Raw genomic sequence first — 26,338 nt, forward strand, 5'->3', positions numbered from 1 at the left:
AGCTTATTACATCACATTCCTTTTCACGTGCCCAGGTTGCAAAACTGAATGGAAAAAAACAGCTAAAAAAAGCCAAATACCTCAGAGCAAAGACCAAACCAGGCTGATTTTGATTTCATGACAACTATCTGGATTGAAGAATCTCTTATGCTACCCATACATCAGAAGACTTTGACAAGATTGGAGTCTTTTAACTAAAGCCCCCCATTCAAACTTTACTCAAAAGACTACCATCTTCCCCAAATCTTCTGGTAAAGATGGCTTTAATTTTGCTACAATTAAGCACATTTTCTTTACTATGGAATCCTTTATCTACTTCAAAACGAGAGATAACTTTAAGGACAATTCTAATAGAATTCTAGAAGTGTGGAGTGTGTTCTAATATAGACATGTCATCACTATTTCCAGTCACATAAGGATTGCATGCAAGTATTGCATGCAGTGGCATTTCCAATATACTGATGGCCTTTTAGTATTCACTGGACGTCCAAAAATAGTCATAAAACAACTTAGTCCCTGTGCAGAGTAATTTCATGTCCATTAAGTACATGTAGCCAGCATGTGCCAAATGAAGCCCAACCTCAAGGTGATTTTGATTTCTTTTACTGCTAAAATTGGCACGGTGGTGTTTTAAGCCTCCAACGCAATCTTCCAGGCAGCGCTGCATGGCACTAGGGTTAGGGTTAAGGTTAGGTGCCTTGAAAATTGACAGTGGGTGCTTAAAACACCAGAGCCTAAAATTGCCTGTTAATGTTCATCAATAAAGTAACAACAAAAAAAAGAAAAATAGCTTAATAAGACTCTCCTGACTTTCACCTGTAAGAACCATGACCTCAATTACACCTAGTCCATGCAGACCAACGCTTTGTCACAGCATGTTTATTCAGAGAAGACTTACAGCGGTGTCCTCACTTCACATCAACGAGGCAAAGAGGTGAGCACATTCCAGGCGGGTGCTCTGGGAGACCCCCAATGCTGGGACTTCAGCGGATCTTTTACATCCCTAACAGGTGTCAGAGTTTATGGTCTATCTATATATTAACCCACATGAAATATGTTGCAATAAATGGAGCAGAACTAGCAATGAGAAAAACACCTGTCTCAGTGTGGTAAGATGTTTTATGCGCCCTAAACCTGATAATGAACCACTTTTCTTGTATGAGATATATTATCAATTGCAGGGTGCTGGTAAACAGTTTTAACATTGTGAGATACAACAGTGACTACAAAAGTTCCATGTCAAGTTAAAGCTTAAAAAACCCCTTTCCCATATCTTGTTTACCTCCTGCGGGTGGTTGCTTTCATGCTATTAGTTGGCTAGAGCCAGTATTGGCTTGCTAATGTTTCCCTTTGCATGAGTCATGTGCACTGCAATATGAATTATCCCAAATCCCAGGTTAGCTCTACAGCACAACTCTGTGGTCTAGTCTGTACCTACAAGGAAACCCTGTTCTGAGAAGGGACAACACTGCCCCAGTGATCTGATCACTCATTCTTATCTTGACAAAATAAAACCACATTCCCTGGCAGTAGCCACAGCATCAATTGGCTACTCCCAAAATGGCATTTTGATTTATATAAAGTGGCTTGGGTGAAGCTAACAAACTACCTAAATTCTAAAAGATTACAATAAATCATATACAAAGACTATATAAAAGTTTCACAGATGTTTTTTATTACAAACTTGCCTTGATTATGAACACAAAAATTAAAAAAATATTTGAGGTTTGTTTTAGTCAGTTCGGCAGAGTCATCCTCAGTATTTTGATGTCATCTACAGGTCGATCTTGTGAGTTGGTTTCCACCATACCAATCCTATTGACAACTCCCATGCCTTGGCACACACGGCCGAAAATGGTGTGCTTCCCGTCCAGCCACTGAGTTGGACCCAGCGTCAGGAAAAACTGGCTGCCGTTGGTGTCAGGACCTGCATTTGCCATGGCCAGGATACCAGCTCCTTGTGGAAAAATACATATCAGACTTACATATCTACAGTTAATAACAATCCTAGGACCTACACTATTCCTCAAAAAGCACTGTTATCTGTTAAACTCTTTGGCAGTGCAAGGCTTTATGTGTCCTTGCATTTGCTTCACGCAAACACATGATAATGCATGTCCAATCCATTAAAACAGATATAAGAGTTACGCTACATGGCACGAGCGAGAGTGGCATTGATATGGCACGGGGGCAGCCGTGGCCTACTGGTTAAGGCATCAGACTTGAAACCGAAGGGCTGCCAGTTCGATCCCCGACCAATAAGAAAAATGTGGGCGGGGAAGTGGTTGAGCACTGCTCTCCCATGCCCACATCCATGGCTGAAGTGCCCTTGAGCAAGGCACCTAACCCCTCACTGCTACCCGAGTGCTGCTGTAGCAAGGCAGCTCACTGCTCTGGGTTAGTGTGTGCTTCACCTTACGGTGTGCTCTGTGTGTTCACTAATTCATGGATGGGATAAATGCACAGACCAAATTCCTTGTATACGCAAGTATACTTGGCCTATAAACCTGATTTTACATTTACAGTACAGATATCGCCATGGCTGTGTAGGTAATGAGCTGTCTATTACTGAAAGTATCAATGGTTATCAGATGGACCTTGGGCACATGGCCTAAATCTTAAATCAAGGGGAGAACAACGAAACAAAGAAAGATAAAAAAAATAAAAATGTAATCATATGTATTATTCATCAGGGTGCATAAAATGTTCAGCTCTACAAAAGCATTAGATACAAACTATGATGGCACTCATTAGAATGCATACCTCCGCCTCGGATCTGTAACAGACCCTTCACCAAGGAGGTTATGTATTCACCTGTCTGTTGCTTGGTTGTTGGGTTAGCAGGCTTACTGATGGGCCAAAGACGAATCCGTTCATTTGTGGTCCTGATCTGACTAATCTGGTGTCATAGCTAACATAAAGTTAAAGTAAGATGGAATTTGATAATCATTTGTATATTCCAGTGGAGTGGAGTGCACCTCAAGGAAATGTATAGTGTTACCCTGCACTGTGTCAGATGAGCAGAGAAGTGCAGGACATTTGCTGCCAGATTATTTGTCAAACTCCATACACGGGATAGAAATAAGCAGACCAGCTTACAGTCACTTACAAATGAAGTTGTCCTGTTACAAAATAAATAATTTGGTGTGAGAAGTTTTGAATGAAAAAAAAAAAAAAAACTAATCCTGGCTAGGGTTTGTCTAGCAAGCTAAATGATTTCATACTGCCCACCCCAACTACAGGGCTTATTTGGATCCATTCATAGATTCAATCCAGCACTCTGACTGACTCACCAGTGCTGCTCAGGGTACAGAGTGGTATTATGCATTGCCTTTTGGATTTTTGTTGCAGATATAGAAATAAAATGGGTGCAAAACAATAACAAACCACTGGGGGAAGCTTTGTTAGAGCATGCTGAATAACATTGGACTGAAATTGACTGAATCTGCATGATATGTGTAGAATAACAAGTAAAGGTAAACGCGTAAATAAAAACATAAAAATAAACAAAGGAGGCTAACATTAAAATGCTAAATTTCAGTTTAAATGCTAAATGGCTGGTCCATTAGAGTACACAGTGGTGTGTTGATTTGGCAAATGTTTTATATCCTTGTGGAAAATACACAAATCTGGTGGCTCTCAGCATACAGCATAGAAACATTCCAGAGATTTCCTAAATTAAGCCTTGAGGTAATTTACCAACTTACCTGTGAATTTCAACTCTGGGTGCAATTCATCTTCAAACTGTTTACCATATATTGATGCACCTCCACGACCTACGAAAACATTTCACCAATTTAGAAATATGGTTTAGTTGTGCCTCAATAAGATTAAACTTTTTTTCAGTGTAGAATCACCCAACACTAAACCACCTTCCAGGACAGAGTGGAGCCTTAAAGTGAAAATGAAGCCTTGATCAAAAGGTGGCTGTGCCCTGGTGGCGAAAATCTGAATTTCTACCTCATTTTTCAGCAAATATTTATTATAAATAGGCTATATTTATAAAACCATAGCTCACCTAAAATAAAAGCATCCGAAAGACATTGTTCAGTGCTTCATTTCCACTTTAAAGTCCAGGCAAAATAAGCCAAAAGTCCAGCCAAACCTAATTGTAACATAATTGTTTTTCACAGTTTTTTTTCCCCAATTGATGCCGTAACAAAGTAAAAGTCCATTAAAATCCCGTTGGTGAGAATATGTTAAAGGTATACTATGCAGTTTGAGGTATTTTGGGTGACTGTAGAGCTCCCCCTAGAGTCATTGCAATCTAATTCAATTCAATTTAAAGAAACAACTTCCTTTCAACCATTCAAAGAACTTTTGCCGACTCCTGCATTCTCCAGCCATCTCAGACTGTTACTTATTCTCAATAGCATTCTGTCTACTAACAATCTCAACATAGCCTAGCATGAGGTCAAAGTTGTTTCTTTTTCATGTTCCTGTAACATGAAAAGCTACAGAAACACTCTGATTACTTGGACAATGAGAGTCATTAGCATCACTTGGTGGCCCTGACAAAAGCAACCTTGAGGCCTTAACCAACCTGCAATTCTCTTCACCCTCTTTATCCTGTGTCCATAAGTGTGTGTTGGTGCTTATGGAGGGTCCTCGGTTTTTTGGACCTCAGTATTTTCTAAACTCTGCATATATATTTGCCTCGGTAAACATTAGGGTTTTTTGGTATAAAATTTTATATCTGAAAATGTTCAGGGCTCCACACTGTGTAAGTGTACCAAGTTCCATGCTTTTATGTAAAACAATGGACCTAATTTTCACAATTCACGTGTAGTCCTACTACACAAGTTCAGTAAAACTGCCAAAGGTACAGTTTTTGGCCTTTGACCTATGCAAATGTTCCACTACTTGGATTTTCATGGACTTGTCTTATGTGATATGGGAAGGTTTTATGAACGTAAAACAACAAACATAAATTACGTTGAGATTAGTTTTGGATTGGGTGAAATTCTCACAGATTGCCTGGACTGTTAACAACAGATTAGGCTACCTCACCTGTTCCAGTTGGATCTCCACCTTGGACCATGAAATCTTTGATGATGCGATGGAACTTTGTAGTGTTGTAATATCCTCTTCTACTCAGCTCTGCAAAGTTCTTGCAAGTTTTCGGAGCATGCTTCCAGTAAAGTTCAACCACAATAGTTCCCATTCTGAAATAAACACATGATAAAATAAGACTTTAAACTTTAAATAGTGAGTCATATCCTGGCAAGTGGATTCATTGTTCTGTAGCCCATCACCAATACTGCACAATGGAGAAAAAGTCATACCGCGAGACAAACTGAAAGTCTGCAGGGAAAAATAGCCACAACGTTATGTGAACTGGTAAAGTAAAAAAAAAAAAAGTATAAAAAATATGATGCTGCTACTTAAGTTATAGCTACTATAGCTAAGCTTAACTTCAGTTAACGTTATAGTGTTTTAGCAGTAGAGTCTACGCTACACTGTCATGATTCAGTCATCCATTCATTTATTAAGAAAAAACCCAAACTCAGCTTACGTTGTCTCCAATGAAACTGTAGGAGGCTGCCATGAATCTGGTGGTAGTCCTGCCATTTCAAAAACGACTATATTTGCGAAGGATAAAGAAATGTCAGAGAAATGTTGAATTCACATTTACCGCATCGACAGCACACTTCCTGTTCTTCTTCTTCTTCTTCTTCTTCTTTTTTATATGGCGGTTGGCAACCAGCTTTTTGGTGCATTACCGCCACCATCTGGACTGGAGTGTGGATCAAATGGTCATCCTACACTTTCCTAAATTCTTTTAAATAACCCAGTTACCTTCAAAAAAGAAAACAAAAAGGAAAAACAAATTTCACCTGATTCTCTTTGCAGTATCTCATTCAAATGTAATGTCATCTGGATTTCACCAAGTTGTGAGATAAATCTTTGTCTGGCTTGATGGTACTCAGGACAAATCATAATTACATGCTCTATGGTCTCTTGACTATTACAATATTCACACATTCCATTAACATGCTTTTTCATGGTAACTAATGTTCTGTTTAATCCTGTATGTCCTAGCCTCATTCTGGACACCACATCTTCTTCTTGCTTGCTTCTGCATGTATTCCTGCTCCTCCCCACCTTTCCTTGAATACTATGCAGGTGTCTTCCAGACTGTTCGTTATCCCATATAAATTGCCATTTTTCATTTATTTTAGCTTTGATTATACTTTTGACTTCAGCTTTGCTGTATTTAATATTCAACTCTATATCAGACTTCCCTGCTGCTTTCTTTGCACATTTATCTGCTAATTCATTACCTCCTACACCTATATGAGCTGGTACCCATATAAATGTAGTACTAATACCAGACTTAAGCAGATTGTTGCACACTTCCTGTTGTCACGTAGCAAATGCTAAGAATAGCAATCTACTGCCACCTACTGTAGTGGATGTTTCGATTCATGATGAGCACTATATATATAGTATGACAGTATATCTATGGTTGAGCAGAGTGCCCCAGGCCTTAGCTTTTGGTTTGTGCCCCAGGCCTTAGCTTTTGGTTTTATTTTTAGCCTACATTTTCACTTATCGTCACACACACCAAAGATTCAGCTATTAGGAAAAAAAAAAAAACACTAGGCTATGCTTAAACTATCTAATAGGTTAACATTGTTGCACTCCTGAGTCTCCATTTTTATGAACATTTTGCAGTGCCTCTCTTGTCTCATTTATCCAGATGCTATGATGAGGCAATTCCCTTTGTTAAATGCCTCATCCGATTTTCATTGACTACTCCATGGGGAACTCGCAGGCATCTCTTTGAGGTTATTCACCGACAATATCAACGGGTGTTTTTGTAGACTACATTGCAGGATGTGACACACTGGTTGTAGGCCTATTATAAGCAAAATATAGAATATGTAGGTTTACATGGCCATTTTTCACACATGATACAGGAACTTTGAGGCTGAAGCCTATCCACCCACACACACATACACACACACACACATACACACACACTTTTAGCCAGGTGAGTCTTAATCTCAAATGTCAGATTCATACCATATGCACAGATGCTGAGTGTCATGAGAGCAGTTATCTAATTCTGGGCTATTATGCAAATGAAGCAAGGACACAGTGGTTCCGTATCAGTCATCAGTCAGTCAGGTCAGAAACGGACACTTTTCTGTCCTGACACTTTACATCTATTACACTTTGAAAAACACCTAATTTTTGCATTTCTTTGTATTTAGTAAAATATATATGTGTATAAGTAAAACAATATGTTAATTGAACAATCAAATGTTTTTGAGCCTTTAAAGTGACAGTATTTATTTTTAAGTCGATTTTATAGGATTCCAAGCACTACAAAATTGCCCGTCCCAATCCTCATGTATACAGATTGAGGGCCAAATTCTGAGGCCAAAAACATGTTTTTGAAATAGTTTAACTGTAATAATGCATAACTATCACATTAATTATAAGCAACTATTTAAATACACAATATTAAATGAATATCATTATTTTATTTAAAATGCATCTGTCCCAGGAAGTCGTGTCACTGGTGTTACTGCACAACAAAACTCTTATTTTGAAATACAAGCTATCATTGACACCACTGTACTCCCTTTACCTGAAGGTAGCCTATATGATGAAAGGCACATGTTAAATCCACAGCCTCCTTTCACTTATCAGAAATTTTAGCATTTATATCCTGATTTCTTATTGAAGTCCTTAGTCAAAGTCACTGGTATGACCTTCTCAACTCTTAGGTAAATTGAAGAAAATTGAAATCAAATGGATTCAATTACATACTAGTGAGTCTAGCCTGACTAACAACATATTTTTTTATTCCCTATAGCAGCCATTTTGTAAAATGCAGTTTTTCATGACATTTTTTGGTAACACCAGTGACAACTTACCATTGACGAAGACGTACTGTAAAGTACCACCAGTGGGTTATGGCCAGTCCACTACAGCCTACCTTTGATATTTCAATCAACTGTTTTATACATTTATTTTGAAGTTGAGCAGTTTTCATAATTTTATCACGACAGATTAAAACATCAAGTATTTATTTGTAGACATTAAGCATAGAAACCAACTGTGTCTTGACTGGGATGCATTTATGTTGCACTTTCCAGAGTTCTGCTTACAGACACTCAGAGAGAAAGAAAATAACCTATCAGAAAATGTAGTATACAGTCCATACACCGAAAACAATGAAATCACTTGTATTTGTTTAGCCTCACAATTGTGCCACTCAGGTGCTGAGCTCCTCACCCAGTCAGAACAAGCAAGCATAATCTATGGGGGTTGGGTGCGCAAATGAGTAGGGATGAGAATGAGTTTGAGTAGGTGACAAGTCACCAAACCAGTATTTCAGAACGGAATGGGAGGAGTGGCAGTGCTGAATCGAAACACAAAAGGGTGGCAAACAAAGGGCTGGGGATTGATCAGATATTGTTTTCTGCTTTTCGTATTTATCCTGCATCTTCTAGTCTTTTCTTTAGTCCAGTGTAGAACAACAATCTTGTTGGCATTTGACCTTGAAGTCAGAGCATGTTTACTGTTGCCTTAAGTGAATAGTAGAAAAGAATGCCATTCATTTCTAGGGTTTATGTTGTCATAGACACCCTGAGAACATCATTACCAGACAGTGTTAGATCACCTGGGAACAGCCAAACACTGTCAGGTAAGATGTGCTCTGAGAGCTACTGTTTTAATTAAGCATCACTAAGTTCAAAATCAACTGTCCAAGCAGTAGAAGCAGTAAACATGTAGGCAGAACTTAAAATACATCACCTTGACCTTTCGGTTGAACCTTGAAACTTACTTGACACACATATGAACAACTTTCTAAAAGTAAGCAATTATTTTATTTAGCCCATTAAATATGTTTTGTTCTTATTTGGTTAGAATAATGCTTGAATAATGAATAAATTGTTCTACACCGTGTTATGACGACAATGGCATCATACATTCAAATTCCCTTGATCTGAAGAAGTTTAGTTTGGCTCAGAGTTAGATGTAAATATGCTTTCCTTAAGGATACTGAAGATATGATGCTGGTGGAAGGTTATCCTCATCGTTACCAGGCAGTATTAGAGAGAGTAAGGACATCCAAGACTGCCTTGTAAGATGAAGATGGCCATCCCATATGAACGTGATATTTGGAAATGCCCCTCGAAGCAAACATTTGAAGGCCTTATATAAAATTCCCTTCTTTCCACTGGTTTTGCTACCATTGCTACTCTGAAGTGTCCACGCTTATCTGGCTACAGTTAACAAAATACTAAATATTCACCAGTAGTTGACTGATAGCAAAACTGAAGTATGAGGCATGACTCAACAGCAAGCTGATTCCTACTTCAGGAGCTGAACATTTTCAAATGTTTTTGTTTCTTTTTCCTTTAATGCACTGAATTATATGTGTATTAAGTTCATAAGAGATAAACAAATGTTTGAAATGGTAAAATAAAGAAAAACTGTGACAGTTTTAGGCCTATACAAAGTATAGAACAAGTGTTGGAAAAACCCCATGTCAATCTGATCAACTTTAGCTCCAAAGGGGGACAGCACAGCTCTACATTCATTCATTGTGCATGAGAACTTCTGACCGCATCCAGACAGAATCCAAGGCCCTCTCAGGGCAGGTAGAAGTCCATAGGAGCTTTGTGATTGTAGATCATAACATAATAACAGAAGGAGGAAGATGTGAAAGCAGGCTGTTGATGCAATGGGCAATGGGGGAAATAGCCACACAGGAATCTCACACCATCTGAAACAGCATTTGAGACCTCTGGACAAGGGAAAAGGAGAGTTACAAGTTGACATTGAACCCAGATTCTTTACTTTGCCACTTTTGACCATTTTATATTTCTGCTCTTATAAACAAAGATGACGTATCACTTGAGGAGGGTTATAGTTACACAGCTACAGGTGAGGTATAGTTTCCCTGAGCTGAACTCTCTGGAGACTTTTTGCCACTTAATGTTACCTAGGTAATAGTTGCCAAGCTTCATGAACACATCTGCTTTAATTAGGGAAAGACTACCCATACAGGTGTCACCTTGGTCAACATGAAAACAGTTTGACGCATGCAAAATGCTCATTTGTCTCCTCAACTTCACTACAATTTCACTCCAAATAATCTTTCCTTCATCTAAACCATATGACGTACCTGGCTTACATTGAATGCAACCTTTTTTGATTTTGAGATATTGCAATTGGAAATCACACCCACTGCACTTTTATATCTGCTTTTTTACTTTCTTGCATTTTTACAAAAACAAGTGCGTGCAGTTGTTATTTTTTAAAAATAGTATATCAATACAATTTAGACCCCTCAATTGATGAGTGGAGGTTTGTTAATGCCCAAACAGGTTTGTCTGTAAAGAATTGATACCTGCCTAGCGTCTATTATAAGAGAATCAACTCCATAATGATGTTCAAAGACTTGTATACAGTATGTGTATTTCTTCATACCATTCATTTAGCAGAAATGTTTAGTTTAGCCACATTCAGACCACATATCCAGCAGAAAAGGCCCAGTCTTTGTGGTTATCAATGAAATGATATGTAGACTCCAAAAACATGTACTTTACCCTTTTCCCTCCATATGTCTGATTTTCATATAGCCTTGGACAAGTGCTATCATTGTGCTGTCGGTGACGTTGCAGTCGATGAGTTATCTTCATCCCCTCCTTTTTTTGGTTAGCCAAGATTGTCAGGATGTTTGAGACTCAGCTTGATACAATTTTAACACATCAGAAAAGAACAGAAGAGAATATATTTTTGGACAGATCCTTTTGTGGATCAGCAACAGGCAACACTCTGTGAAGTCTTCGAGCGGGGCGGCCGCCTTTCTGAAGGTCTTGGTTTACATGTACACCTTTGAGCTCAGGTGTCGCTGCCATGGTTTGACCAATCTCCTTGCTCTAAGCACTGACAGGTGCATTCCCTGAATTGTGATTGGCTGATCCAGTCAGAAGGCCCTCCTGCTTATTGTCTGAGCGTGTGCTCACACACATGACTACGTTTTTTCTTTAATGCAAGGCAGTAGGAAAAAAGAACAAAAGTAGAGTTAATTAATGAACAAAAGTAAAGACCTTCTGTAAGACCAGAACCTTGAGTGATTAAATGCATACTTCGGAACATCTCCAAAGTAAATAAAACATACTATGATAGCACTATTATGATGTGCTTAAGACAAATTGGTTACCCAGGTTACCCTGTTACTTGCACACTTAGGTCACAGACGATGATCTGAAAGGTCTTTTGAGAGCAACCGGGACCCTGGAGATTAGACACCAAGGAATTGTTCACAACAACTGCAGAAGACTTGAACCACTTAATTTTATATGCAAAAAACTTCTGGTCTTATACTAATAGGAAGCCATTTTGGAGCTGCAAATATGGTCATATATATATTTATATGACATCCAGGGAAAATGTGTGGCCCACTGTGTGTGTGTGTGTGTGTGTGGTTAAACAGTAAGGAAATAATTCAAGTGAAGAGAGGAGTTTGATATTTACCATTGGGAACAAGGGATACCAAGCACCAACCACTTCACCCTGGTAACAGACTGTGGTTCACACACAGCTGTAATTAGTTCCACTGGGCTATTTGTGTGTTGAAGAAAAGGTGGCGCTGGGTTTAGGTGGCTGCCACTTACATCCAAAAATGTGAATATAAAAAGAGCCACACAACAAGCGAATTACTGCATCAGTTCATGCTCCACTGCACCAAAACAACAAGATCAACCCTTAAGACAATACCAATGTACAGTAGTTATGGGGATTGTCAGCTTCCACTCTGGAACATTTAACAATAGGCTATAGGCTATACAGACTTATGTGGATTATGAGGAAGAATGCAAAATGAATAGGGCATTAAGCAGGATATCAGGTGCCAATAATATGCCTACAAATGTAACACTAATGATTTAGGCCTAGTTTTTTTTTAAAAAAAGCTAAAGAAAAACGTCAAAATCTCGACAACTGTAACTGACTTGAATTGTTGCCCTATAGGTGCCAGGTGGAATTGTAATGTGGTCTATCTGTCCATCTAATAGCCTAACTCCAGATCTCAAAAGCCCTTGAAAATAAAATATCATACACAATGTGTGTGTTTGGGTTCTCCTCACATTGAATATAACGTTAATGCTCAGTTTCAGTGAGCATGGGCCACGGACTGCAAGTGGTGTGTTGAGTCAGAGGAGCTCAAGTCGGCAAGTCAGAGGCTCATGAGGGAAAGTGCACATTCACAGGGCTTGACAATGTTGACATGTGGTAGAAACTATTTTGTTTGGCTGGGGTGGTTCACTATGTGCAGAACACATAAATAAAGTGGTCTTATGTTAAGTCTGTTAAGGTTAAGTCTGAACCACCACATTATATTTCTGACACATAGGGAGGGAAAGTAATCTCATCGCCATCTAGTGGTTGCGTTCCTAGAGTTTAACGGAGTGGATGGGATTTTTTTTAGAAAAAATATATCTCGGTGCACATTGGGACATTAATTTAATGCCTTCCATATATGTCCACTGGGGTCACCTCTATTGCTTCAAGTGGTCATACCTTATTTTTAGGATCAGTTGAATTGTTTTGAGTTTTTGTCGTAACATGGTAGCCTGACGAGCCAGACCCACATTAAAATGTAGGGTCTGGACACTCACCGTTCGCAGTGCTCAGTCAGAGGGGCGGGATAATCAGTTGTCTTTCAAATTCCCTCTGCACGCAATAGGACAGCGGCAGCACTATGAGTCCCATGCGTTTCCCACCAGCGGAGCTAGTTAGCTAGTTCAAACGTTTGCCTACTTAATAAAAGCTTAACTTGTGTCACACTGTTTGCCAGCAGCAACATCCATCTTATTTGTTTTCAAGTAGCAGGGAATTCAAGCCAAACCATTGCAACTCTGCCATCAATCATTATGTTAAGCCCACCTAACGACTCTATACACGATTTCATTGGCCTGATTAAGTTTCGATTTCTGGAGCTCGGAGAGTTGCTAGACTAGCCCTGGCAGCAAATGTAATTTGCGGCCGCTAGGGGCGCGTCTAGATTTCTAGGCTAGTAACATGGTTTATAACTAACTACAGTTGCATGTGACGTCACAGGTTTGCCGCAGGAACTTGTAATTTCCGGCTAAAATGATCCACTCCAGCCCTGTAAGGCTGGGGCAAATGAAAATTGTGCACCCTCAAATCAATATAGGGTTCAGATATCTTCAGGAGAAGGAGAAGGTGTAAGAGCCTTCTGAAATAAAAAGCGGGGATTTTTGTCAGCGTGTCGTCCACAGCCAATCAACCGAATGGCCTGACAGCGCAAACGTTACCCCGGAAATAGTTAGCTTACGACTGTTTGAATTTAACACAGTGCACAACGGTTCATAGATACACAAACCAGGCAATTATGCTTTCAAACTGTTACAGGTGTCAACTTTGCACTTTGAGATTATTTTACAATGTAGCTAATTAGCGACAGCAACAGCAATTCAAGGTAAGCGCTGAAAGCAAGAACATGAATCTATTTAGTTATGATATCAATAGCTATTTTGCTAACGTTCCGTTAACATGCTTGCCACGCACTGTGACAGGCTAACGTTAACGCTAATCAAAGGAAGTTTAGGAACTGTCTTGCTCGACAGTTACTGACAAATTACAAACGTGGGTGATGCAATTCAAGATTTGATTATCACCCTGAAACCATATACCTCCGTTTTCTCACTCTTGCTAATGGCTTTAGCTGATTAGCAGACTATCGTTATCCAACATCTCGATAACGTTAATAGGCATTATGGCTAACGTTAGCGTGTACTCTACTATTTAGCGTCGGCCAACTTAGCCAGGTAACGATGATGGGACAAGTATGGCAAAGCACAGTATTGAGGATGATATGACGTTAGTGAACACAAAGCTTTAACATTACAGTCCAAGCTTTCGCCACGTTAACGTATCATATTATTTCCTACGTCACATCAAAGTTCTAAATTAAGTTAGCACTATGCCTGCCTGATCCTAGCTGTGCAACGTTAGCTATGAAATGCACCATATTTTAGTTGAGCTCGTTTACTTCGAGGTTCAGTCATCGTGTAATTGATAGTTAGCATAACGTTAGACCCTCCTAGCGTAACAGATCAGAGCCATATAAAGGTACCTTTATATGGCTCTGTAACAGATGTGACGGTGAAAGTTGCAAACCTAAGCATGGACCAACGTTACATTGAGCTAATGTTAAGTTACCCATTGATAGACCCCACTGTTCTATTCTAAACCCAACCTCATATGTGCTTAAAATCAGCAACGTATCAAGCCTGGTTAGGTCTTTATTAATTTACTAGTTAGATAGCAGTTAACATAACACAACACAACTTCGTCTGCCCCATAGGATGACTTCGTTTTCAGCGAACCCGTACTCAGGGTCAAACGCCTCATGCAGGAGTCTGCCAGGAGAAGGGAGTCAGGTGAGACCCAGCATTTGTCAAAAGTCTGTTCTTCACACAGGTGCCATTGCGTTAACAGGCCTGCTTGAGTTGTGCATCATCCCACATGTGTTCTTGACCTTAGGTTCAGCCTAAAGCTCCACTCCTGCAGATTCTGCGAGAGGCAGGTGCCCAGGAGGACGTGTTTACTCTGAAGGAGGTGAGGAGAAGTGTTCAATCAAATGATGAGATGGTGTCCAGATCAAATGATGAGATGGTGTCCAGATCAAATGATGAGATGGTGCTGCATTTCTTTTAACAAGATCTGAGTGATGTGCATGTATTTCAGACAATGCCTTAGCATACAAGAATCTGCACACTGTATTTGAATTGTCTCCCACTTGAGGTTAAATCTTTTTTTTCTCATTTGGTCCCAGTTTTGTTGAACTAGCTAAATAAACTCCATAGTTAATAGAGAATTGTGTGGATCCTACATCAGGGCAAACTATGCAGTTTGGGTGGTTTATTGGACTGTATCTACCTCACATTTTTGAAGCGGCTTTACAAAAAAGTCCAAATTTGCTATAATAAGTGGTTTTTGCAACTTCGGTGCAGACCAGAGACGGTTCTAATGGATTTAAATGCTAATGCTGTAGCCAGTGTGACTACAGCGTGTCCTGTCAGAGGCATGGCTGTAGATCCCTAGAAAGCTTAGCAGGCTTTTTTTTAATGTTGGTCACATTAAAATACCATTTTCTTTGTATAGAAAACTCAAATAATTCGATACGGTATGGTAATACACCCCCCCCCCCCCAATCCCAACTATATGCATGTGACAAACTTCCTTGTATCCTTGTAACTTACCACCTTCATCCAACTGACTGATATGTTTGTCCTGACTATCAGATCAGTAAAAACATAAATACTGCTGTGCTTATGCCCGTTATTATTCCTCATCAGGTTATGCACTATCTGGGCCAGTACATCATGGCGAAGCAGCTGTATGATAAGCAACGGCAACACATAGTCCACTGTCAGGATGACCCTCTGGGAGAGCTGTTAGAAGTGGACAGCTTTTCTGTGAAAAACCCCAGGTAAGACCAGACTTGCTCTCTCCTGGTACTGCTGACATGTAAACATTACCATTATCAAGATACCATAATCACGTAATGTCAGTGTCATTGCAACATCTTGCACAGCAAACGCAGAAGTATCATACATCTGTGCTATGAGCTGCATTGTTGTAAATGCTTAATTTTTGTTAACAGCCCCGTCTATGAGATGCTGAAGAAGAACTTATTTGTCCTGAACTGTGCTGGTAAGTTCATGTTTAAGGGACCCACATTTCTAGAAAATGTGGTGATAGTCATGCATTTGTTTCTCTCCATTGTCTGTATTGTTTCCTGTATTCTGTAAAATGGTGCCGAATCAATTCTTTGTGTACATATGGAATGCCATATGTAGGTACTGTTGTATAAGCAAGTGTGACTAATGGAAAAGGTCTTCCCTTAGATCTCTTTTAGATATGGTCATATATTTGTTAAAATGCATAGTCCTGAGGAGCTCCATCCAATTCTGTATAGCTGTGTTTAAATTATTGGACACGAACACCAAAGTTTATTATGATACACTAAGATTTAGTGTGCCTGAAATGGTTCAAATACCCTCTGGTTTACATTGTCTCACTCATGCTACATCTCTCCAACATGACAACCAATAAGGCCTGTGCCTCAGAGAAGTATGTGTGTGTAGTCTTTAGATGTAAACCTGGTTCTCTTTGTTAAGCCTTGACAGCAGTATGGTGATGTGTTGGTGTTGTGGCGGTTCAGTGTGTGGTGAGTGAAGTGCGCGTGGTATAAGGCGAGCGAGCGTGGGTAAGTCCCCAGGGGTCTTTGGGGAGAAAACGCCAAAGCACCGATCAGCTGATATCACATCTCTTCCACAGAGATGGAACTGGTAGCTGCTGTGTGTGTGTGAGTGTGTGAGAGAGAGAGAGGTGTGTATGAATGTGTGTGTTTCTCCCCTAAGGAAGACGCCACATGACTGCCGTATGATTGGATAATAAAGGCAGGGTATTGTCTTTGTTACTATGTCTCATTTGAAACACAGATGCAGCAAAGAATCTTTCTGTGGGCAAGGATTCTAGTGAGAGCGCGAGCGACGATCCTGGTCAGGTAAAATGACAGCATGGTGCACAGGAGCAAGGGCACCCTGCAGCTCTCACATGGCAAACACACTTCAAAGGTGGTCCTCTGGACTCCCATGCGTTTTACTGGACAGATGGGCCAGTATTAGTCTACAGAATTGACCCCTTTTTGAAGTATTGGTAACATGAAAGTACAAGGCTTCTGGAAGTTTTTTTTTTTTGAAGGGCATATGTCTCTTTCCTGCAAGTGTTAAGAGTACATACACTCCAAAGTAAATCACAAACCCTGGCTTATTTGTGTTTGATCTTTGTTTGGTTGCCATGTAGGGGCAGGGTGTCCGTCTCCATTAGTTTTTATCTGTACAGAGCTGCACCGTCTCTGTACTTCCCCATCACTGGGTGTGTGAGGCGGTTGCCTGGCAACATGGCCGTGTGACTGAATAAGAGCCGCGAGGGCCCCTCAAGCGCGTCCCAGGCGATGGGGGACAGAGTACCCTTCTCTGTTTGTCTCAGAGTCTCTTCTCTGCCCCGTGTCACTTCCTCTGGGGGAACCACAGCTTCTCTGACCGTCACTGGCCCTACCCAATCCCACCCCACCTCACCCTGACACCCCCGTGCCCTCACCCACTCCCCTCCTCTTAAGCTCATAAGAAGCTCATTAATAATAAAATAAATATTTCAATGGTTTACTAGGCCACATGATTGAGCAGTCAGATTTACCCAATTACATTCCACTCCCCACTCCCACTTATTAACCTTTAAAAAAACAACTAAGGACCACACTGTTCCGCTTTTTGTTTGAATCCGTAAAACTTTGGTTACGTTTTCGCCTGATTTACACTACTCTGCCGTTTTCGAGTTCCTGAAACAAGAACGATTTGGACATATTCATTTGAGAACTCCGACTTTGGATTTTATTGTGGACATCGAATGCGCAAACATCTGAAAAAAAGGACCTAGAAAGTAACCCATGTTCCCCTTCCTGATTCGACCTTGTTGTCAGTTTGATGCATCTTGGCTCCATGATTCACTTCGATTTCCACTATGTACTAGTCTACCAGTGGTGAATGCAACATTAACACTGAAATACAAGCTTTACTAGCAGTGTTGTCATTGGTAGCATCTATAGTGCATTTAGATTTACCATTTCACACTTGTCTGACAATTGCTTGAATGGTCATGTGATTTGTGCGAATGGTCATGTGATCTGTGCTTCAGGTAGCACCCCACCCACTGTCTATGTGTCCTGCATGGACAAGATTAGGAAATTGCAAAATGTGCATGTTGGCAGAGAACGTGAAATGTTTTAAATAGAAAAATTGAATAGTGTGGATGTAGCCTTAGGTCATTGAGCACTTTGATACTAGTTACTAACTACAAAAGGTTACTACAAAAGGTACCTTCAAAATGAATCTTAAGGAGCACTTGGGCAACACTATCAAACTGCAAAACACTAGTTTTTGTTTGAAGGAATGACTAATAAATAACACTGCAATCTTTAGAATGGACGTGTAAATAACATGAAAGGATATGTGGACTAGTTTCAAAAGGAGCTGCTGTATGTTGGTGATCTCTTATCAAAAGACATGTCAGAGAAGTAGTCACTGTGAAGATGCAGAGCTTTTAACCACGCTTAGTATGTCTTTAGAATCCTTCCTGGTTTCCTGGACTTGAATTTAGCCTAGTCCTAGACCAAAAGCACTTCATTTATGTGTTCTTTTCTTCTAGGACTAGTCTTATTCCATGTCTGGGGAAAAAGCAGTCGTACCTAAATTAACTTTTGCTTGGCAGTGTGGCTCAGCATAGCATAGCATAGCATAGCATAGCATATGCTCCATTGTAATCACTGAACTGCTTTGGTGTGAAGTGTGGTGCTGCTGCTTGAGCTGTTTCTCAAATCAATCTGGAAATGACACAGCCCCCCCCCCCCCCTGCTCTGACCCCTTACCCCTCTGCCCCTACCCGTAAACCTCCCTTGATTCCTTTGAGTGGCCCGTTGTTGCCATGCCCCCCCCCCCTCCTCCCCTCCCCCAGGCCCCTGCAGTAAAGGATCTGTGGTTCTCCCTTGTGTGCTGCCCATGTCTGCCATGCTGACTCCTATCCTCTGCCCGTGTCCAGGTCCCCAGCAGCTTGTGTAGACTGGGTCTGGGCCTCGGGGTGTTCGGAGCCGCTGCTGCCGCTGGCTGTCCCTCGCAGACCACCTCCCAACGCAGACCACGCGAAATGGATGAAGGTCTGATGGCTCCCTCCCCTCCAGCAACCATGTTCAGATAGTTGTCAGGGTTTAAGCTATTTTACAGACAGCTTGTGTAGGGTATGTGTGTTGCTTTTTTCATTATTCCCTGGAAGATTGTCCACAAATACAGTGAGATATGAATTGATGTTTATGTGTGATTAGCAGATGGAATGAATTGCATGTATTTTGAAAATGGACTTAACTAGTGAGAAGTGTTGGGCAATACCACTATTAGTTTTTTTTCGAACGTACGCCCCACTGTCACGTCTGGTGTAGCTACTTCCATTGATTATAATGGAAGCTAATTGTTGCAGCAGACGCAACGCGAACGGAACGCTTCAGTTACACGCCTGGTGTAGCTCAGCCCTTACACTTTCGGCAATCCCACTATTCGCCTTATTCCCCCCCGCGGCCAGAATGAGGCTACACCTAAGTCCAGCAGATGGTGGCAAAAAAAAAAACTCACTGATGAAGAAGAAAAGGCCAGTGAACCCTTCTTTTTTTTCAGTGAGCTTTTTTTTGGCAGTTTGCAAATGGAGTGCATTACCACCACCATCTGCTGGACTGAGGTGTAATGGCAAGTGTACCCTTTAGCTTCGTTCTGGCCGCCGGGTGAATAAGGCGAATTACAGCTAGTTTTCTAACATGGTTCATTTTATCTTTTATAATAGAATAAAATATAAATAAAATAATAAAATATTTTTGAATGAAAAGTAGGTACAACATTGTCTGTTTGCTGTGCTGAGGTCAGGTGTCGTCTCTCCTCAGACTCATTAGATGGCCTGCCAAGATCAGCGTGTAAAAGGCCAAAGCTTGACGTCTCATTGGATGAGTGGGACTTGTCTGGGCTGCCCTGGTGGTTTCTGGGTAATCTCCGTAGCAACTACTCTCGTAAGAGCAATGGCTCCACCGACATTCACACTAACCAAGTAAGTGGGCAGGACAGACATCTACACTAGACTACTCCTCTCCTCTCACAAAGTAACATGGCAGTGTACAAAGTCACATGGCCACATGTGATAGTGGCTCTTAGAAATTAGACCAGTCTTCTAAAACTATTTTTACGCACTGCTAACAGAACCCTTCTATTGCCCACCCAGTGTGGCCCAGCTGTGAGACTCCACTTCATCTAGTGATACTCAGTGTACACTTACTTAAGCATGTGGAATTGGAAGAATTAGGATTATGTGATCTCTTGCTGCAGCTGACTGAACAATCTGTTAGTATATTTACAGTGTATCTATAGTATATTAGTGTGTCTTTACTCTTCAGATGCATATTGTGCACTAATGATTCCTATTTAAAAAACGACAGATCTCTCCTGGGCAGGAGGAGGACACGGCCATCGTGTCGGACACCACGGACGACCTGTGGTTCCTGAACGAGGCAGAGAGCGAGCAAGTGAGCGTGGAGATGAAGGAGGCGGCGCTGGAGCAAGGCAGCGACGCAGAGTCTCCCCCTGAAGACGAGGAGGGCAATAACACCAGTGCCACCAAGGACAAAGAGGTATAAGCATGCACACACACACACTCGCTCGCTCAGACACCTACCCTTCTTACCTAGTACAGAAAACGAGACATTGTTGAGACAACCATTGGCTTGATTTTTAAAACAATCTAAGCCTGAACTTTGATCAGGGGCCGTATTCACAAAGAATTTTAAGGCTGAAAGTAGGAGCAACTCTTAAAAATAATGGGCGTGTCACTCCTAACTTTAGGACTCCTAATTTTTTTCACTGAAAGTAATTCACGAAGCATTTTAGACCTAGAAGTAGCACCTAAGTCTGGGACAGCTTAAAAGAAGTCAAGAGGACTCCTAACTCACTAAGACCTATTCACAAACAGCTTTTTGCGGCATTTCACGTCGCGATGTTTTGAAATGCGTATGCGGCAACAGGAGCTTCCAATCGCGAGGGAACAATTTTGCATTGTAGGCATAAAAGGGATGCAATAATGCCACCAACAACAACCAAAACGACTCATTGTCAACATGTAAATTAAATGTAACGTTTCATTGTGAATCAAATTAAAATGTTCTCTTTGCAAACATAGGCATATGGTGACAGATTAATTTAATAATGTTGCAAAGATACTGCATCAATCCGTAGGCCTATGTTTCATTAGGCTACTAGGCTATTTGTTTTGCCTTACTCTTTATTCATTTAGGCTAGGCCTTTTTATTCAGTTATTCATCATCTTCCGTCCTTCGCACTACTTGTGTAGCGCACGCATTCTCAGACCTGTTACCTGTCACTCATCATCGTAAGGGAGGTGTTTGGAATCATTCCCGCGCTACCATCATCAGCCAATCAAGGTGGTCACTTCAGTCAAGCTCGTGCATGAGTAATGACGTCATCCATAGCAACGAAGACTCACTCTTAGTTTAGGAGTTGTCATTTTTCCTTACTAAGAGTAGGTCTGAAAGGCTTTGTGAATAACTTTTAAGAGAAAACTCCTCGCTAAAATCTTTTAGTGCGATTTAGGAGTACTCCTAGTGGGAAGATAAAAGGCTTTGTGAATACGGCCCCTGGACGGTAAGGTTGTATGACGCATTTGAACAAATGCTCATTCAGCTCAGAATGTTTAAGGATGTCAGATGAATTTGACATCTGGCCCTCTTGTATGTCAGTGCTGTCCAAGCAATGGTGTGTTTTTTTTGTTTTTCCTTTTTAGTTTTATTAGCAGTGTCAAGCTTAAGGTTTAAGTGTCAGTGGACACCTTTTGGTACCTTAGAACAAAATAATATAAAAAACTAACAAATGCATGGTAAAATCATGTAATTGATTTGTTGTAACAACTGTGTGTGTGTGTCTGTTTGGTTTTGCTTTGGCAGATGTCGGAGGAATTAGATGAAGACTCTCAGTGTTTGAGTGACGACACAGATACAGAGATATCCATACAGGTGTGTACTACTCAATGTACTCCTTACACTGGGGAAGAAACAACCTGTTTCCTTTGAGTTCATTGCAAACGTTTGCGTACACACACACAAATAGTCTAAGGAGGTATTTCTTGGTAAACAAACATGGACACTGGATTAAAATTATTATTTTTTATTCTTGATACAATTATGTATTAAACATTTAACACAGTTAATGGGTCAAAACACAGTTAAAGTTATTCATCTATTCATCTGCGGTGTTGGTCCTACCCACTTTATATGTGTTAATGCTGAGTGGAGCTTTATGTTGCTGTTATCTATTGTTCGTGTTGTAGTTGTGTGTGCGTGTGTAGCTAAGAGTATTTTAATTGTCGATTTGTCTATCAGTCATTTTCTTGACTAATTCATCTGTTTACAAAATGTGACAAAATTATGACATTGTCAGAGACTGTTTTTTGTGGCCCAAGGTGGCACCCTCAGATGTGTTAGGCCTCAGCCTTAACCTCAGTCTTCAGTGTGTTAATGAGAACATCATGTCTGTATGTGTTGGGTGCACAGGACGCCTGGCAGTGCACAGAGTGCCGTAAGTTCAACACGCCTCTGCAGAGGTACTGCGTGCGCTGCTGGGCCATGCAAAAAGACTGGTACCGAGGTTGCCCCCGCCTCGCACACTCCCTGTCCGTCCCTGACATCCCAGCATGCAGTGGCCGCCCACTCAAATGCCCTGGCAACCAGGGGCAGGATGACGAGGAAGACGACGACGATGATGATGACGAGGAAGGTTTGGACGTGCCAGACTGCATGAGGACCATCTCTGACCCGGTCATCTTACCTTCTCATGTGGCGGCGCGGGATTGCCCCCGACCCTCGTCGTCAAAGGGCAAGGGTCCCCGCCGACTGCCCCCATCGGCCGAGGCTCTGTTCCGAGAAGGGGGCGAGAGCTCAGAGGGCGACAGCCAGGACACGCTGCTGGACGAGGAGATGGCGGCGACGTGCCAGAAAGACCTGCTGGAGCCGTGCAAGCTGTGCCGCGTACGGCCACGCAACGGCAACATCATCCACGGCCGCACCGCGCACATGCTCACCTGCTTTCCCTGTGCCCGCAAGCTGCACAAGTTCCACGCCCCCTGCCCTGGCTGCGGGCAGATCATCCAGAAGGTCATCAAGACCTTCATCGCCTGATTACAGGCTGTTTTCTGGTTAGATCGGCTTGTGTGGATTTGGGCCTGTTAAGATCCAGGTCTGGGTAAGATCCAGGCCAGATCCTTTCTATTATCAGCTGCTGTCTGACCTTAAGAAGGTACCATACAAGCATTTAACTATTAAGTCCATTTAAGCATTTGCCATAAAAGCATTTGGTGCATGAGTGATGTCCGCAGCACGTAATGAATGAAAATAAAGTAAGTATATAAATGAAAGTAGTACTCCAGCTAATGAGGGAGACCAGATAATGTCCTTTATATCCTCACAGGTATATGGGACATGCGTTTAAATAACAACAGAAGTATTTATTTATCTATTTATTTTGGAGGGGCGATATAAAAAAATATTCTCAGACTGGTATTTATCTTGAAGTATCAACTCAAGTAACATGAACTAATGCAGTGTGTACATATACTTAAAAAAGAAAACAATATATGTGAAGCTGTAAAGTAGATCTGCTAAAAGTACATAGAATGTTCTCTTGAGAATAAGATGGCTGCCCTGTGTTGTTCTGTGACCTCCGACCTATCCCCTCTGTTAGGTCTCTTGTTAGCTGGCGGTGGAGCCGCAAATACTCCAGGAATGAGTGTGAACTCTCCTCTATCTGAACTGTAGGTGTGCCACACCTGCTCTCTGGCTCATGCTGGATTCCCATCAGGCCTTGCACCCCCCCCCCCCTCCTTTGCCTTTGACTAGCCCGCTTTGCCTTTTAACTTCTAGGTAGCCTGTGTCTCACACTTCAGCCTTCACTTGTATAAATGGAAACACTTGTCCTTGCCTCTGCATCTTTTATGAAGTGTGTGTATGTAAAGAATATAAATATACGATATATAAGAGGAGGTGTAATAGGGTGGTCAGCGTAGTGAGGTTTCTGCTTGTTGTGTGGATGTGCCCTCTCTATCCAGTGCCTCTTCAAACAGCCTCCTCTTTACAGAAGTGAAGTGTGTTTGCTGCTTGTTAGCAGCCCTTGCGGTGCTCAACAACTCTCTCTCTCTCTCTCTCTCTCTCTCTCTCTCTCTCTCTCTGTGCTGTTGTTTGTGTTCCTCTGTTATTATTCTAGGTCTTCCTGAGTTAATGAGTTCAGAATCAGATATGCTCTATCGTATTAATTGCAACAACCAGCACACAGACTGGCTGTGCAGGTTTGTTCTGACTTGTATTTCATTGTTGTGGTGCCTCACATGTAGATGAAGGGGATGTTGTGAACTGATTTCCCTAAATAATGATTCTTATATTATTAATTTATTTAATTTTTATGATGTTCTTTTTACTGTACAAATTGAGTTCAGTTTTCAGTTTCAGTTCATTTGTAATTGTTGGGGAACGTTTTGACCAAATTCAGAATTTGTTAATGGTGTTGGAGCTGTTTGCATGGGGTGGGAACATGTTATGACTGCTAACAGAGGTGCCTTGTCCTATGAAGAAGTCCAGGCTGATGCAGTTTGTCTTCAGCTCTCCCCCCTCACAGTAAGAGGGCCCCAGTGAATGTTAGTGACCTGTAAAATGTCACCATGAAGAAGCATAAGAAGCCTCTGGAGAATTCTGGGTTGCCAGGTCTCCGGCATTATTCCCTCAGTGGCCTGTGGTCAGTGTTAGGGCCCAGTTGTTAAATCCCTTAGGAGTCCTGTAGGGAATAGGTCAGTGCATTGCCAGATCTTTGGAGTGTTCTTCCCCTCACTGATTGTGTTGTGAAGGGTCTGCTTCCCTTGTGTGTGTGGAGCTTTGAGAGGATCACACCCTCATAGGCACTGATGCTTGAAGGGAGGCAGCAGGAGGCATCAAAAACCATTTGGGCGCACACACACACACACACAGAGATGCTCATTTATACAGAAACACACACAGATAAATGTGTTTGGTCTTATCTTGGCTTCTCTTTGCAAATGTGCATACACACACACTTAACACTCAAACACAGAGAAAGACTGTTATTTCTGTCAGAATTTAAATCTGCTTTTCGGGCAGGCTTTTCTTAACTGTCTGGGTGATTATCATTCCTTCAGCAAATCTCTAGATGAGGGAAAGACAACTGCGCACTCTGCATGCCTGCATTTTTGGATTCATTGTTGTAAATCCTTTGTGTTTGTGTGTTTTTGTTTTTGTGTTGTTTTGGAGTTATGATTTGTTGATGTGGTTTAGGCACTTACAATGTTGAGTGTTTGTGTTTGAATATGGCCTGACTCTTAAGGCCTCTCCCTGTGGAGTGGACTCAGTACTTAGCACCATTAGCATGAGAGCGCACAAATAAAACCCCATTTCCACATGGCTGAAGACGCTGGGTCACATCTGAACTGGATAGCGTGAATGTGCCAGAACTGGCCCAGATCAGCGCCTGAACAAGAGGCCTTCTGGGTAATGGCACCGTGGATCTACCGTGGTGTGAAGCCACCATAGACTGTATTAAGATATTTATATAGTCATTCGTTGGCCCATCAAGCTTCAAGCGCCCACTGTTTATACTTGATTGCAAAGGCACCATCTCTCCACTTGTCTTTGCAGAAGCCCAACAATTGTGTTTTGTTTTGGTTTGATTGTTGAGTGCTCCACTACAACTGCATTACAACAAAAGCTTTTATTTGATATTGTGTTTTGAGTGTGATGTGGTGTTCTGGCCACCTGGTGGCGCTTGTAGACTTGTAGTCCCTCTCTGCTAAGGCTGATTAGGCATAATTTGTATTAACTACATGTATTAATATCGCTGACTTGTACTCCCCAGGAGATTGCTCTTCCACTTATGTTGGCTGCTACAGGTGCCGCCATTTTATTTTGTTTTAATTTGCTAAAGTCACTGCCATGAACAATGTGTTCGTTTTTGTTTACTGCTTTATTATTTTATTGATTCTACATTATAGATTGTTTATACATTCATGTACATGGAAATTATATGTGGATGTTAAATAAACTAAGCTGAAATCACATCTGACTTTTCATTTCGTTTGCAGGCACTGGGAGGCTCTGTCTGCAGTGAGTATGTTTGGATTAATGCTGCCCTGTTTTCAGGGAGCATTTGGGGATTGGAGTGATGTCTGAAACTATGCTAATTGTTTGTAGTCATTAATTGTAGCCACTCCTTGCCCTCAGAGGCTGTGCCTTTCTCTCAGTGCTGGTGGAGGCAGAAGCCAACTCCAGTTTAAGTGCCAGAGATGTCACATGGGCCGGCCAAATTTAGCGCGCTTTATGCCGTTGAGTGGATGCCAAGAGCACTTCACTGATGTTGCAGCATCCATCCACCTTGGCTTCCATTCCACTCCTGACCACTTGGAGGCACTAACACACAGACATTCTGCCACTGCAGAGAGGTGATGGTGAGAAACGCATGCGGTGTGGATGCAACACTGAGCTCCTCAGCAGAGAAACATACACACACAAGCACAGGTTGGCTCACATTTCCTTAATTCTGTCACAAAAAAAAAACTGTAACAGCCACTGCCACCTGTCACTCCACAAGCCACACACACATTGCATGATCACACCAGCCGT

At 41.4% G+C, this 26,338-nt stretch overlaps 2 protein-coding genes and 1 long non-coding RNA gene across 6 annotated transcripts; 1 reads left to right on the forward strand and 2 right to left on the reverse strand.

The window, feature by feature from the left end:
* Positions 1–1,652: 1,652 nt before the first annotated feature.
* Positions 1,653–6,400, reverse strand: ppil1 (peptidylprolyl isomerase (cyclophilin)-like 1). Of its 3 annotated transcripts, none has more exons than XM_042090592.1 (5): positions 6,361–6,400; positions 5,516–5,654; positions 5,011–5,165; positions 3,708–3,776; positions 1,653–1,954 (listed from the first exon to the last, which is right to left on the reverse strand). In XM_042090592.1, the coding sequence occupies exons 2-5, from the start codon at positions 5,569–5,571 to the stop codon at positions 1,737–1,739; spliced, it is 498 nt and encodes a 165-aa protein (XP_041946526.1). In that variant the 5' UTR covers positions 5,572–5,654; positions 6,361–6,400; the 3' UTR covers positions 1,653–1,736. The 3 variants fall into 3 exon arrangements, with proteins under 3 accessions (XP_041946526.1, XP_041946525.1, XP_041946527.1); XM_042090591.1 differs by having other exon boundaries at positions 1,653–1,957; positions 6,361–6,388; XM_042090593.1 differs by lacking the exon at positions 6,361–6,400 and having other exon boundaries at positions 1,653–1,957; positions 5,636–5,654.
* A 1,567-nt stretch (positions 6,401–7,967) lies between these two features.
* On the reverse strand, positions 7,968–10,818 carry LOC121707195. Its single transcript, XR_006031261.1, has 2 exons — positions 10,575–10,818; positions 7,968–9,769 (listed from the first exon to the last, which is right to left on the reverse strand). It is a non-coding gene; the product is annotated as an uncharacterized LOC121707195 (long non-coding RNA).
* A 2,290-nt stretch (positions 10,819–13,108) lies between these two features.
* mdm4 (MDM4 regulator of p53) lies at positions 13,109–25,774 on the forward strand. 2 transcript variants are annotated; one of them, XM_042088918.1, is made up of 11 exons: positions 13,109–13,471; positions 14,360–14,435; positions 14,539–14,613; positions 15,354–15,487; positions 15,662–15,711; positions 16,503–16,567; positions 18,658–18,772; positions 19,544–19,704; positions 20,105–20,281; positions 21,608–21,676; positions 22,214–25,774. In XM_042088918.1, exons 2-11 carry the CDS (start codon positions 14,361–14,363, stop codon positions 22,835–22,837), a joined length of 1,545 nt encoding a protein of 514 aa, XP_041944852.1. In that variant the 5' UTR covers positions 13,109–13,471; position 14,360; the 3' UTR covers positions 22,838–25,774. The 2 variants fall into 2 exon arrangements, with proteins under 2 accessions (XP_041944852.1, XP_041944851.1); XM_042088917.1 differs by having other exon boundaries at positions 13,111–13,471; positions 20,090–20,281.
* Positions 25,775–26,338: the final 564 nt, after the last annotated feature.

This window comes from Alosa sapidissima, chromosome 4 (assembly GCF_018492685.1).
Source record: "Alosa sapidissima isolate fAloSap1 chromosome 4, fAloSap1.pri, whole genome shotgun sequence".
NCBI lineage: Eukaryota > Metazoa > Chordata > Actinopteri > Clupeiformes > Clupeidae > Alosa > Alosa sapidissima.

Excerpts from the sequence above, each read along its gene's own strand:
- ppil1 (XM_042090591.1), bottom strand. The coding sequence starts at position 5,571 with ATGGCAGGACTACCACCAGATTCATGGCAGCCTCCTACAGTTTCATTG. Across the intron at positions 5,166-5,515 it reads ACAGTTTCATTGGAGACAAC|AATGGGAACTATTGTGGTTG; the intron begins GTAAGCTGAGTT and ends TGTTTATTTCAG. Across the intron at positions 3,777-5,010 it reads TGGAGATCCAACTGGAACAG|GTCGTGGAGGTGCATCAATA; the intron begins GTGAGGTAGCCT and ends ATGTTTTCGTAG.
- mdm4 (XM_042088917.1), top strand. The coding sequence starts at position 14,361 with ATGACTTCGTTTTCAGCGAACCCGTACTCAGGGTCAAACGCCTCATGC. Across the intron at positions 14,436-14,538 it reads TGCCAGGAGAAGGGAGTCAG|GTTCAGCCTAAAGCTCCACT; the intron begins GTGAGACCCAGC and ends TCTTGACCTTAG. Across the intron at positions 20,282-21,607 it reads GTGCCACCAAGGACAAAGAG|ATGTCGGAGGAATTAGATGA; the intron begins GTATAAGCATGC and ends TTGCTTTGGCAG.